The sequence below is a fragment of the Scophthalmus maximus genome, chromosome 11 (genome assembly GCF_022379125.1).
Source record: "Scophthalmus maximus strain ysfricsl-2021 chromosome 11, ASM2237912v1, whole genome shotgun sequence".
Lineage (NCBI taxonomy): Eukaryota > Metazoa > Chordata > Actinopteri > Pleuronectiformes > Scophthalmidae > Scophthalmus > Scophthalmus maximus.
Window position 1 is genome coordinate 21,113,526 of NC_061525.1, and position 13,735 is coordinate 21,127,260.

The 13,735-nt window shown below is 45.5% G+C and overlaps 1 protein-coding gene across 2 annotated transcripts in view; it reads right to left on the reverse strand.

Moving 5' to 3' along the window:
* Positions 1-13,735, reverse strand: part of LOC118299476 (limbic system associated membrane protein) — a 493,821-nt gene that overhangs the window by 361,835 nt on the left and 118,251 nt on the right. The window contains exon 1 of one of the 2 annotated variants that reach the window (XM_035623271.2): positions 13,231-13,544. The exons of the other annotated variant lie outside the window; for it this stretch is intronic. Within the exon in view, the coding sequence (XP_035479164.1) occupies positions 13,231-13,294 (64 nt within the window). The 5' untranslated portion in view covers positions 13,295-13,544. Of the gene's footprint in view, positions 1-13,230; positions 13,545-13,735 lie in introns of those variants that run through there. 2 annotated transcript variants of the gene reach the window in all.

Consider the following 13,735-nt stretch of genomic DNA (forward strand, 5'->3'; position numbering starts at 1 on the left):
CACGTATTTTCTGACATTTTATAAAACCAGTAATTGATAAATCATACAACGAGAAAAGTTGGGAGGACAGAAGCAGCGAGACTTGCATCATTCTTATAAGGGCTGCAACCAGCGATTGTTTTCGTAATCGATAAATCTGTTGATTATTTTCTTGATTAATTTGAGTAGTTGTTTGGTCAATAAAATGTCAAAATTGTGAAAAATTAAGATTTTCCCAAGAGGATGCTTTGTTCATTCCACACACCAAATATATTTGGTTTACTGTCATAGAGGAGCAAAGAAACCAGAAAATATTCACATTTAAGAAACTGAAATCAGAGATTTTTAACTTTTTTTTCATAAAAATTACTTCAACCGATTAATGGATTATCAAAATAGTTGGCGATTAATTTTGTGAAGGATTTCTAATCGGTTAATTGATGAACTGCTCTAATTCTCATGTCAGCAAACACACATGTAAACACATTGGCTGCTATTGAGGTCAATAAAAATGATTGAGTTCACATTAATTTATCATACGGTAAGTCGATAACGTAATCATCGTGACAGGCATATGTATGATTGCTGATAATGCAACGTAAGAGGACAGAAGTTATCATTAAAGAATGATCCTGGCCCTTTTTTTAACATTGGCTTGTTAACACATTGAAAGCAAACGTACCTCTATATAGATATAATGGAACCTCTTTAAAACTTGTGCTGTGCTGCCAATATCCGAGATTCAACTTCCTGTTTAGTCAATATCGCCTCCCCTGTTGTGATTCACTCCGGGCAGGGGACGCAGTTCGCACTGTGAATAAGAGAGTGCAAGTCGATACCGCTAGTGCGCACTGGAAAATGAGACTTTAAATAAATCAAGACAACTGTAGTTAACACGGCGGTGAAAGATCTTTGCTTTGAAAACTTTTCCAACAGCTGTTGGTCGAAAGTTTTAGCGGCTGTGTGCGTAGGTTGGAGGAGACGAGCTGAACCTCCGACCCAGGGGGGTTTCCATCCGCCCACTGAGTGTCAACCATCTGCCCCAACTGAAAAGCAGAAACAAGGAAATCATGATAACCAATGAAATGGTTAATTACACCGTGATCGATCTTCTGGCTTTTATTGTAACAATCTAATTGCATGGATCCAGTGCATTTAGGGGCTGAGTCCAAATCAAATTTTTATTGGCAGGAAAAAGAGGCGCACGGTTCAAAATGGCTTAACTCCCTCTCCCCCAATCAATCACGGGGCGTGGGAGTCTCGTTCCCTTTACAAGCCAGGTGCACTTGTGCCTCGGCAAGAGGCTGCTAAAAAGGTGGTGACGTTTGCCAGGTAATAAGAAGTAAACCGCAAAACGAATCTGCATGTGCACAAAGTGAAAGCGTGCGAGAAGATCGTCTCTGTGTGCAACATGCAGAGTGTAGGCACGGGCGTAGCACTGGGGGGGGGGAAAGGGGACCGACTACCCAGGGCCCAAGTGGTGAGGGGGGCCCCTGGAAAGCCTGGAATTAAATAAGTGTTATGACATAAATTAAAAAGGCGTCTAGCTACTAGCAAACTCCTACTACGACAGCTAGCTAGCAGCTACCTAGCTGAGAGCGACACAGCTGCTATTGCTAGCTAGCTAGCTAGCCAACTGTAGCTTTAGGAGTTAGCTAGCTAGCTGCTACTGGAACACGTACATTATCATAAATAATGTACGTAAATAAGCAGTCCCCCACGGAGACTGCTTATTTATAGGGCCCAGAATTTGATGCTACATCCCTGAGTGTAGGTGTGTAGCCTTCTATCTTCATCAATGTGCTCTTAATATTACAGTGAAATTGCTGGATAAGAAAATAAATGTAACGTCATCCTGAAATTAGCGAAGCTGATTGCTTTTTGCGCCGCTTTGCACCCGGTGTAAAATAGAGCCCATAATAATTTTTGGGGATACAGAATGCTGATTTTAACAATTTGATATTTGGGAGTGTAGAGTATATTCTTTTGCTGTATTACACAATGCCATGAAGAGCGAGCCGTGCTAACGCTGTAAGCAGGGGACGCATTAACAATGAGGAGTTGGTCGGGAGCTTTGAAAACTACGAGGCGTGTGCGTTTCATATTCATTTATTGCACTAATTTAGCTGCTGTATCCCCAAAGCTGAAGCCCGAGTGAGGGAGTGTGTGTGTGGGAGCACACAGTACGTAAGTGTGTCCCCTCGCCGGACTCTGTGTTTTAAAAGCCTGCCTCAGTAGTTCTCCCATTATGCTTTCAAAACAAAAGGACAAAAAAGGATCATTAATGAGGTGAGAATCTCGAGTGGGAACATCTCACCTACCTGATCCGCAGGCGCAAAAGCTGCAGCGCTCGTTCATTTATTTACATTTATACATTTATTTATTTGCAGTCAAGTTTCTTTTCCCGGATGAAAACTGCGGGGACGGAGCGGTCGAGTGTCTGTGGAACCGACGGCTATTATTACAGTATATTTCCGAACTGTCACTCATTCGCTGTGCATCGGAAAGGTGGATCCCCTCATGGGTGAAAAGTGTGTGTGTGTGTGTGTGTGTGTGTGTGAGAAGACTGACAGCAAGGAGGCTGCAGAGATGGACTGATGGGAGTCAGGTTGTGGACTGACGGCTCATATGAAGACCTGTCCGAGAGAGGGACTACAGAGACCATCAATCCACCGAGCTCCACTTAAACGCGCCGCTGCCCGCCGACCGAACCGGCTAATCCTCCGCAGTCGCCGCGGAAACAGAGTCGTCACTCAGCCGATGTTTGAAACGTCGCTTTATGTTCGTCGCGCGACACAGTGAATCCAGTACGGGGGAAACAACATGACTGCAGTTGGCGGCGATGCATCATGTTAGCAAATCGGGCCGCTTTGACCGTCGCCGACATTGCTCTGACGTCACGCCGACTAGAAAAAACTCTGATTAACGAGTCATCGCCGGAACAGCGGCAGCGGGCGCGGTTCTTTGGTTCAGAGAACAAACCCCCTCTAATCTCCACTGCCTGTCCTCTGTCCCTATTAGTTAGTTTCCTCATTGTCCATGAGCGAGCGAGAGAAAAAGGCCGGGAAAAACGGGAGTCCATCAGTCACCGAAGGACACATTAATTATGCCATCAGTCAAAGCAACCGCTCGTTGTTTGCCGTCTCGGCCGTTTCGGCTGCTCAACATCCAGACAGAAACCGCTCGCTGTTTATTAAGGCGCCGTGTTGTTTGTTAGAAATTAATTTCCACTTTGTGTGGAAGGAAATAAATCACAGTCAGACGAACACGTCGGATGACACCGGACCCTTTTTTACAACGACAAAATTCCGTTTTGACGGATGGCTCCCTGCGCTCTGAGAATCTCCCTCCAAATTAAACCGAGCAGCGTAGGGAGGGACGCTGCCGGGAGACGTGCGTTTCGCCGCAGCGGGTGCGCAGAACATCACAAGAGCTCGCACGCTGTACATCGCCGAGGTGTGGCGTTCGCATAATGCACACTGTGAAGAGACGACACCGCAGGTAGGATTCACGGCAAACCACAAGTTGAGGACTAAAGGGGAAATCACAGGCAGATAAACAGCAGAGTGAAGCAGAAAGGGATAAACGACAACGGTAATGGGATGAATGGACCTCGAGTGTCTGCTGCACACACACACACACACACACACACACACACACACACACACACACACACACACACACACACACACACACACACACACACACACACACACACACACACACACACACACACACACACACACATCCGAGGATAAAAGCAGAGAAAGCAAGCAACAACACTTTGAGGTCAGTCTCTGAACGTGTGACGTCAGTAGATCCTATTGAGGCAGGAGTTGCCTGAAAAGATACGCGTGACGTTTTCTGTATAGTAAAAGAATAGAAATCGGGTATCACAGCCACTGAGCGCAGCAACACATCGCATGTCGGATCTCATGGTTCTCTCACAGCCCTCTGATCATATGACCGTCCAGCCGGACACTAAAACATGCAGGCAGAGTCGGTGCTGTGAAGCCGCAGCACGCAGAGAGCTGGACACCAGACACGCGAAGAAAAAAACATCAGGAAAAACTCGACACAGCAAAGACGAAACCCATCTCAAACAGAAGGAAAAAAACAAGTTGCATCCATCAAACGCACAGACGGCGTGAGAGCAGCGCGGGGACTTTGGTTCCAATATTGTACATCGGCCTCCCATCATTAGAGAGCAATCACAGGCCCCTAATCCAATTTCTCATTGGGCTGCATTCACAAGGCAGATGTGACGGTGGGTGATGGAAACCCATTATCAGAGAGACGGGGGGAGAGAAAATGCAGCAAGCGGGGGGAGAGATTTCTCCGAAACCTCGGGGCTCCATCTTTGTGCCTCGGTGGTGCGCCGTCACCTCGGGCGAGAGCCACTGTGTCGGTAATAGAAAAGTGAAGTGTTTGGCTGCAGAGTGGAGGGCGCAGAGTGGGATTCTATCATTTTCACACGCGCGCTCACGACGATCGGGAAGCGAAAGGGAATGTTAACACGGGCCCTGTGTTACGTCGCTGCAGCACGAGGCAAATTGACAGCACTCTGACAGCAACAAGGAGCTGGAAGGGCCACGTGTGACGCACTCCGCTCGCTCGGGCTCTGGATTTTAAATGCCGGAGGTGAGTTTTAAGTGATCTGACTCAACACACAACAACAGTCTTTACTAAGTCTGTCACTTTTTATTCCAAATTCAAACATGGAAGGAGAGGTTCGTATCCCGACTGCAATGACCTCGTCATCCAGCAGAGGGCGATCGACATGAGCTTGACCTATTGCATGCCCCATTGACCTATCAGTTAATCAAGGCAGTAATGTCATTGGCGCAGGGTTTATACGAAAATTGAAGACACTAGCAAGTAGCGCCGCAACTAACGATTATTTTCATCATCGATTAATCTGTCGTTTATTTTCTCGATTATTCGATTAGTTGTTTGGTCCATAAAACGTCATAAAATGGCTGAAAAAGGTCGATATGTTTCCCAAAACCACCGAGACGATGTTTTGTTTACTGTCACAGAAACGAGAAAATATTCACATTTAAGGAGCTGAAATAATTTTTCATAAAAATAAATTGCAACGATTACAACCACGACACCGAAACATCCGAGAAGCAGAGTGAATGTGAAGTATGTTTGGTTCCACGCCGTAGATGACAAAGTGACAACGATAAGGCTCGATTCTACGACTATAACTGAGTGGGCACATCTATATTAATAATAATAATAATATAATAATAATACATAATACAATAATATATAATACATTTCATTTACAGAGCACTTTTCACGTGGAGGCAGCGGGGGAGGAGGCACCACGGGCGAGCAAAGAAGGGTTCAACCTCGTCCCGACTGCCATTTTTTAAAACATACTTTTTCATCGAGAGCAAGGTATAGGAAAAGAAGGTGTATAAACGTGGACGTAGTCACCGGGTCCCCCAAAGTAGAGCACAGGCGGAAGCGCCTTGAACCTGCATTCTCTCGATTGACCAGCAGGGCGGCGAAAAAGTCTGAGAAGAGTCTGAATACATTCGCAGTATCCTCCCAGATTCAGAGCAGGACACCTTGACCTGAGACAAAGCAAGATTGTAAATGAAGTTGCATACTGTCCAACTTGTTAAGCACACAACAGGGTCAGGGACACCACTTTGCATTTTTTGCTGAGCCGCGTCTTTCAAGGTGCCTCGAGACACTAATTTGCACCTAAAAAAAAAAGGTAGAAACGACCCTGTTCTCAAATCTCTCAACAGATGAGACCATTGAGGCAAAAATCAGCCGAGCGCCACTCGTTCCCCCTCAACTGAAAAGTACATTTCTCTCGGTAACTGCGCCTCGCTGGTCACTCGGTGTCTCTTTCTCACATCCTTAATTTCACCGGGGAAAAGTTAAAGAGGACTGGAGGAGGAGAGGCAGCAAGAAGACTGAGCCCGTCTACTGGTGGGTGACTTATTACAGATCATACCAGTAAGTGTTGGAGAGCGTAGTGTGCAGAAGAGACAGTTATAACTTTATGACCGTCAAACATTGTCGTCTCCGTCTCAGGACACATTAGTGTATTCTCCGGCCGTGCCTCATCAGCGGACAGAGGTGAGGAGGTCTAACAGGTTCTTTAATGCATTTTTTTTTTTTTTATCATGGAGAAGACCTTTGACGAGAGAGGAAAGGATGATTGAAAATAATCAACGTTTGGCCAAATGGAGTTCATCAGATCATGTCACGTCACGTCGCTGGGTCCTCGCCACGGACAGATGAAGAATCGCCATGGTGATGTCACTCGTTAGTTAATGCTTCCAAGTCTTACACATCCCACTGGATCCAGTAAACGAGAAAGAAGAATCCATAAATATGACACCGTGATGCTGTGGCTTGAACCGAAATGTCACGCCCTCGTCACGGAAGGGGTTTCATCTCTCAGTGGATAACACGGGGAGGCATTTTTCTGTGTGAATGTGAATCCAGGAGCAGCCAAAGCATAAGCTGCAAAACAAACAGTGACTCCACAGGGCGACTCGCCTCGCGTGCCGACTGTGGCTTTACGCAGGGCAGGAATTTGAGTCGTTAAAAGCTGTTCACCTGCAAAAACAGTTGATCTTCTGGTGGAGAGCAAATGAGGACGGGTCCACACAAAGCTCAAATAGCATTTGACTAAAAGTTTAAAGGAAGTCAACTCAATTAAAATTCTGTCTCAGTTGAGATAATATTCTATACTCAAGCGGCAACCCACCATGACGCCGCCCATTGGTTTTGCGAACCAATTTTTACTCTAAGCGACATCCAATTTACAATATGAACACCATGCTGTTTTGAAGAAGACTTGAAACAAGCCATGGAGACCACAAACTCCTCAGGAAAATGTTTACGGACGTTATAAATCAAGAGAAGTAAAGCCAATGTCTCGAAGACTTCTATAGAAACTAAGTTTTGTAACCAGCGGAGTCGCCCTCTGCTGGTCATTCCAGAAAATACAGGCTTCAGGCACTGAACGCATTGGCTTCTATTCTGGGCCCGCTGACTGCGTCCATTTTTATATACAGTCTACAGTTGACACGGCACAATTACACAGGTGGAAGAAAAAGACTTGTTGATGCCTCCAGGCTCCTCTGTTGCATTACAGCTGCTGGCTCTTTGGAAGAATTTGAGGGACGAGACAACGGAGTGCCTTGTCGGCCGCATGTGTAACTCTCTCCATCCCCCCCGTAATCCGTGCAATTACAAACCTCTTTATTCGAGAATATGTGGGACGTTAAAACCCTCCAGCCAGCCGGTCCCAAGACGTTGTTCCCACTCGCTCTGTGGGTGGAGAAAGCCTTGCATGAAGCCGTGCGTTCCGGCTGAGCTGTTGTGAGCGAATGTGACGTTGAGATGTTTTAACGTCAGATCTTCACAGTCTGAGCATCAGAGGATCAATCTGATGCTGTGTTCAGAGGCTGCGATCAGAGGTCAGACGAGAAGCGCTCACCGAAACCCTTGACTGAACTGACAGAGGTCAAAACTGATCAATCTTCTTCAAATTGGACATCCAATCTGAAGCTGCTTTCAGACAGGCGCTGAAATAAAGACTGTTTCCGAAACTTTTCCTGCCATCCCTCTGGCAGGATTACCAAATAATGTCAGAGCGAGCCCTCGTGAGAACGAAGCAGGGAAATCTCCGGAGATTCACAGCATTTCACAACTTTTAATGACTCTAAACACAAGCACTGCTTTCCACAGCGGAATGATGGTCATGCTCTGCCTTCGGCATGATCTACTTGGACTCCACAGAATGTTCCAGATACTGTATGTCCCTGTTGGTGCGAATGCCTCTTCCTCTCGAGAACTATCCCCTGAATATGAAATGTAAACTGTGACACGATCTGTGAGGTCACAGAGCAAGCATGAAGCTACAAATAAAATCCAACACGCAACATCATTAGTGAGCAAAAAAAACACAAGCTAATGTATGTCCGCTACGGAAAATAAAAGACATAAATCTGCGTGTGTGAGAGAGAGAGATAGTCTGCTTGTCTGTTCCTCACCACGCAGGCTGCTGATCCTAAAGACTTGACAACATCAATCTGACGGGACACCCGCACTGGATGTAGGACGGCTGAAACGAGACTAAAATAGAAAAAGGCTTTTATTTCAGACGCAGAGGAGAAGATACAGAATACACACAAACTCCCTTCCGCGACACAGTCTATCATCTCGTCTTCCTCTCCGCTGACAGACAGCCTGACGGGTCCATTGTTGTTCCTCCTCTCAATCCACAAAGTGGGAGTATTAGCCATCTCCGATATCAATGGAAACTCCGTCTCTCCAGAGAGACCCGAAGTGTGTGTACACTTCTTTCTCTGGTTGTGAGGACACATTTTGTTGTTGGTGTTTTTTTAAACCTTGTCGCAAGGACACTTTGGTTGATCCTCCAAGGTTCGGTTCAGGGTCAATGTTGGGGATGGTAAAGGTTAGGACAAGGATCTAGGGAAAACATTCTGTCGATGAGTTTCCTCACAACTAAAGAAAGACAAATCAGTAAAGCTGTTTTCAGACATGAACTCCGGAATAGTTCGGAATATTGGGTCCGGACGATTTCCAGTGTGAAGACGCAGCAGCAGGTCTGAATCCGCGAAAATCTCCGAAACATTCGGGCAAGGGGTTGGCGCCTCGCAGGAGCGCCCGCTGACTCGCCAGGGAACTTTTTCAGAGATGTTCCTGCTGTATTCTCACATTCGGACATGTTCCGGTGATTATACAAGGGGGCTGGCAGAAAGAGACGTTGAGGAAAATGTCCAGATGTCAGTGCATTTCTGAAAGCAGCAGCGACAGAGCCGTGGGAACATCTCCGTCTGCCCCGTCACGAATACAGACGGCAGAACACTCCAAACAAATATCTAGTCTGGCATGTTTACAGACGCAACACGGCAGCGCTGCCTCTGATCTTAATCACAGCGTTTGGCTTCACCACAGTGAGCGCGTCAGACTGTCCTGACGAATTTGTATCTATTTTTCCCCCCACACCAAAACTCGTTCCCCATCAGGCGACTATTTTATGTCCCGAGTTCTTCAAACGTGGTTTGACTAATTCAAACAAATATTTTCTCATCCAGCAGATACGGTTGTTTATCTGCTGTGCGAAGATTGATTTGTTAATCCAAGATGGAGATATCTTGAATAAAAGATTTGCTTATATTTTGATATAAATTTAGAGAGTTGAAAACATGATTACCATTCATAAGCTCGGCTGGGTATTCAAGCATGAATAAAATTAATTTAAAATGGGAGGGTAAACCAAATATTTTGATTGGAGTTGTTGGCGTTAATTATGGAGTGAGAGACTCACCCATATTTCACACACGCAACATTTATGCTGTTAATGCTAATACGTCTTGGTCTTGATCCTGTTAACTATCATTTAAACTCTACGTTTGCAGGTTTGGCTTTGAGGACCATCGACGTTTGAAGAACGGGGCCCCAGCCCTGTTGATTCCTTTCATTACAACTCCCTCCGCAGCTGGAAACCATCAAACCAACAGACTTGTACTCATCACTATTATGCAAACATATTCAGTAGCAGCTCATCACACTTTGTGACTATGCCAATTTTCCTCTCAGTTGGTCGCCTGGCCTCTTTTGTAAACTCGCTTATCCATCATCAGCCACAAAATCAAAAAAGACAAGAATAAAAGGACTGAATCTTCATTCTAAGAAATCTACTGAAATGTACATCGTCCTCATGATGAGTGGTTTTCATCAACGGGCTTACCTGCGTCAATGGAAGGATTAATGGAAACTGGATGTGTGGATGCATTCATTGGGCGAACACTTAAGAGCTCTGGCCTTTTAGCCGTCATCTCTCCCTCTACAAGAGCTGTACTAACACACACAAAGAGCAGAGCTACTAGAACCGCAAGTGTCATCACATAAGAAAACTAAAATTAAATCTAAGTGGCTACCTGAAATCAACCGCCTGCAGAGTCAACGGTATTTCCAACCCCAGGAATCTATGGAGACATTACAGCGGCCGCCAAGGAGGTCATGTGATTGTTTTCTTTTGTCCGCCTGCCTGTTTCTTTGTTAGTTAGCAGAATTACTCAAAAAATGATGGGGGGATTTGCAGGAAAACTTTTATCAAAGATAGTTCTCAGGGGGTTTGGTAATCCTGCGTTTACACCAAACGCGAGGCGAATGAGCGATGACATTACGTACAAAGTCAGTGCAATGATGCGAGTGGATGCAAAATTTCGCGTGACTCACACGGCGCACCATGAGCAAGACGCGAAATTCGTGTTATTCACTTCACGAATATTCATCAAATATTCACGTGACGCAATAAGCCAATTACCGCCGGGATCCTTCCGATGTCACTGACATCTGCGTCCGATAGACAACGGGCGGTGCGACGAACAACAAATGATCCAGCGGGCCTAACTGGTGCTGGGTAACACGACGCGGAAAAAAATGGAAATTTTGGGAGGAATTGTTTGTAACAAATGTGTGCAAACATGCTCCAACAATCAAGTCTGCGGGTGTTAGAAGAAAATACATTAAACAAAACATCCAACTATAACTGTGCTGTAGAACAAAGTGTAGCTCCATCATCAAATCAACTAAAACATCCATTTTCAGGGGAAGTTCATCATCCGAGCTGCTCCACACAGACCTGGAGGCTTTCAGCCATGACACATTATTACACTGATCAAAGCCGAAATGTTCTCTCAGATGTCTCATTCTTTAAAATAGCCGAGCTCTCCGCCACAAAAATAAATAATACTTAGTGTATAGTATGTGTCATACTTTGCTCCAACATATCAAGTCGTCCCTTCATCTGAAAACAGATTCCTCGACTCAGACAAAGGAGGAATTCATTAACCCCGACGCACACGTCCTTATTTTCTGTGTTTATGTTTTCAGGGATTTAAAACTCCAGGTCTACACGACGTGCAAATCGCTGAAGAGCAACTTTTGCGGAACATTATCTAATTAAATCCGCATCCAGGGGAGGAAGACGAGGAAACTTATCAGACTGATCAAAACTTGTCAGAAATTATAACTGCTATGAAATTAGCAGAAAGTAGGCAGACCACTTCATTTCAATATCTCGGTGTTTGATTAATAACATAAACCCAAATCAAAATTGGTGAAGAACAAAACTTAAGAGAGAGATTTTGGGGGGGGGGGGGGGGGTAATGAATAAGTTATTTTATCTTACTTTAGCAAAAAACAAACATCGACTGAACCTCTGCACTTTGTTGCTTGTGGAGCCACAAGATGTTTTTTTTGTTGTTGTGATTTTTCAAAGACAGTTTAGTTTCAATTTACTTGCTCAACTTGTGAAGCGAAGGAAATAAATTGAGGTGTCAAACACACCGCGGCGGAGTAGCTCTACAGCGAGGCGAGCATTGCCGCTCCGCTCCGAGGAAACAACGGCTCAGGCACAACTTCAAGATTTTTTTTTTCTGTCGGTCACGATTATTATAATCTGAACAAGTCGAAGTCTGATTGAAGTAAACAAGAGGAGGAATAAGACAGGGCTTTTAACAGCTTCTAATCATCGCTTCTGCAAAACACGAGTGAGATGTTGATTTAGATATGTCCAAAAAACAACATTGATCGTTTCAACTGTGAGTGGTCATACAGTTTTGGATCATCAGCGTATACTGGTAAAAAAGAATTATCGGTATTTCATTTAGCCTCCTTCAGGTTGATTGGTGTTTGTTAAAAGTTATTAGTTCATCTTTTCACAGCTGTGATCATCTTTGATTCAAGACAAAAAAGGTATTAAAACATCAACAGAAATGTCTCCAATTACTTCAGAGTGAAAACTCTTTGAGTCCGAGTCAGTCGGACGATGCCTCGCCTCCGTCACCACTGCGATCACTTACCAAACGCTCACAATTCCTTTCAGAGCTCAGAGCACTTACTGTCCGGAGAGCATCGTTACTTACTGCTGACGTTTAATTACTAAAGTGAGAGGAGGCAATACGAGGAAGACTAATCTTCTCTCATCCTCGATCCGTCCCGGCTTCTCTTATAGTCCTACAGCTGCTCAACGAAAAGTTGGTTTTCACTGCCGTCGACGCTTCTACATCCATACGCACTCCCCCTTACTGTCCTCCACCTCACACACACACACACACACTCCTCACTAAAAAGGCTCCTTGCCTCCATAAGTGCACTGACAATAAGAGTCCGATAGGCCACGGCTGATTGATCCAAACTACGATGTAGACCGTGGAAAAATAAGACAAGGAAGACACAGAGGTGGTTCAAGGGGACTCGGAAGTAATCTGAGATATGTACTGATACGTGTGTCGCTGAGTTACACACACACACACACACACACACACACACACACACACTCTTCTTCTGGCATGATGTAATAACTGCAACAGTGTAGTTGACGATCCAACAGTCTCCACATGTTTGTGCATAGGAAAATAATTAGACAAAAATCGATCTGACCGCTGCAGCCCATTCAGAATCATCACTGACACCAAGAAGGGGATCAGTCCTGTAGTCAGATCTTATCCATTGGCTCCCTGTCTGTCAAATAAGGGGCTTCAAAATACGGCTCTTGGTTTGAAGGAGACATATTTAGCCTTTTTTTGTACGTCCCTTTCCAGTTGTTTTTTTGTTTATATGTAAAAGGTCTATACGGTTACAGCTCCGTTCAAAACTTTAAATGTTTAAATGTGAATCAGTATCGGGAGTCAATTTTTTTTTCCGCGGAAAACACCTCTACTCGTAACTGTGTTTTGAAACACGCTGAGCTACTGTATATACATAATGTTTATTTAATAATCATTATGATCGTTGTTTCTCTTCTGCTTCTTTTGTCTTACAGTATGTTGTTTTGATGGCGTATGTAGTTTGACGTAAAGCACTTTTGACTCGCCCTGATGTTTAAATGAGCCACACACATCAACTTGACTACACACACACACACACACACACACACGCACACACACTCACACACACACACACACACACACACACACACTCACACACACTTTTTGAAGCTGAGCTCCTCTTCTCTCTCCGTCAGCCCAGGTGCTGTCAGGAAGGTGACGTCACTTCCCGTCACCTGTCACAACTCGCGGCGGACACGAGACGCGCACACGCGCGCGCACCACCATAAACGAGCAGATGAATAAAACCACTGTCGCCTGCCCTCGACCGCCGGGGCGTGACGTGACGTGACGTGAAGAAGAGGAAGAGAGAAGAAGAAGAAGAAAGAAAGAAAGACGCTCTCCTTGCCTTGAAATCCAAAGAGGAGCGCGGCGCCGGGCATCCACACGGCGTGTATCCAGAAGTGAAGCATGGCTGTGTCCTCCAGTCGGGGGGACGAGGCTGCGTCTCCTGCGGGACTGTACTTTCCACAGAGGAGCGTGATGGAGCTTCCACACGGAGGAAAAGAGCGGGAATCCCACGACTGAGAGCGCGGCGCGGTGCGTCAACTCCAGAGCCCGGAGGAGACTCTCAGTCAGTCTGTCACTCAGCGCTTCTTCTGCTGCCAAGCGCACAACAGCGCCTCCTACCGACACGTCCACCAGGAGCACCTCCCCTCTCTCTCTCTCTCTCTCTCTCTCTCTCTCTCTCTCTCTCTCTCTCTCTCTCTCTCTCTCTCTCTCTCTCTCTATCCTCCTATCTCTCTCTCTCTCTCCTCCTCTCTCTCTCTCTCTCTCTCTCTCTCTCTCTCTCTATCCTCCTATCTCTCTCTCTCTCTCTCTCTCTCTCTCTCTATCCTCCTATCTCTCTCTCT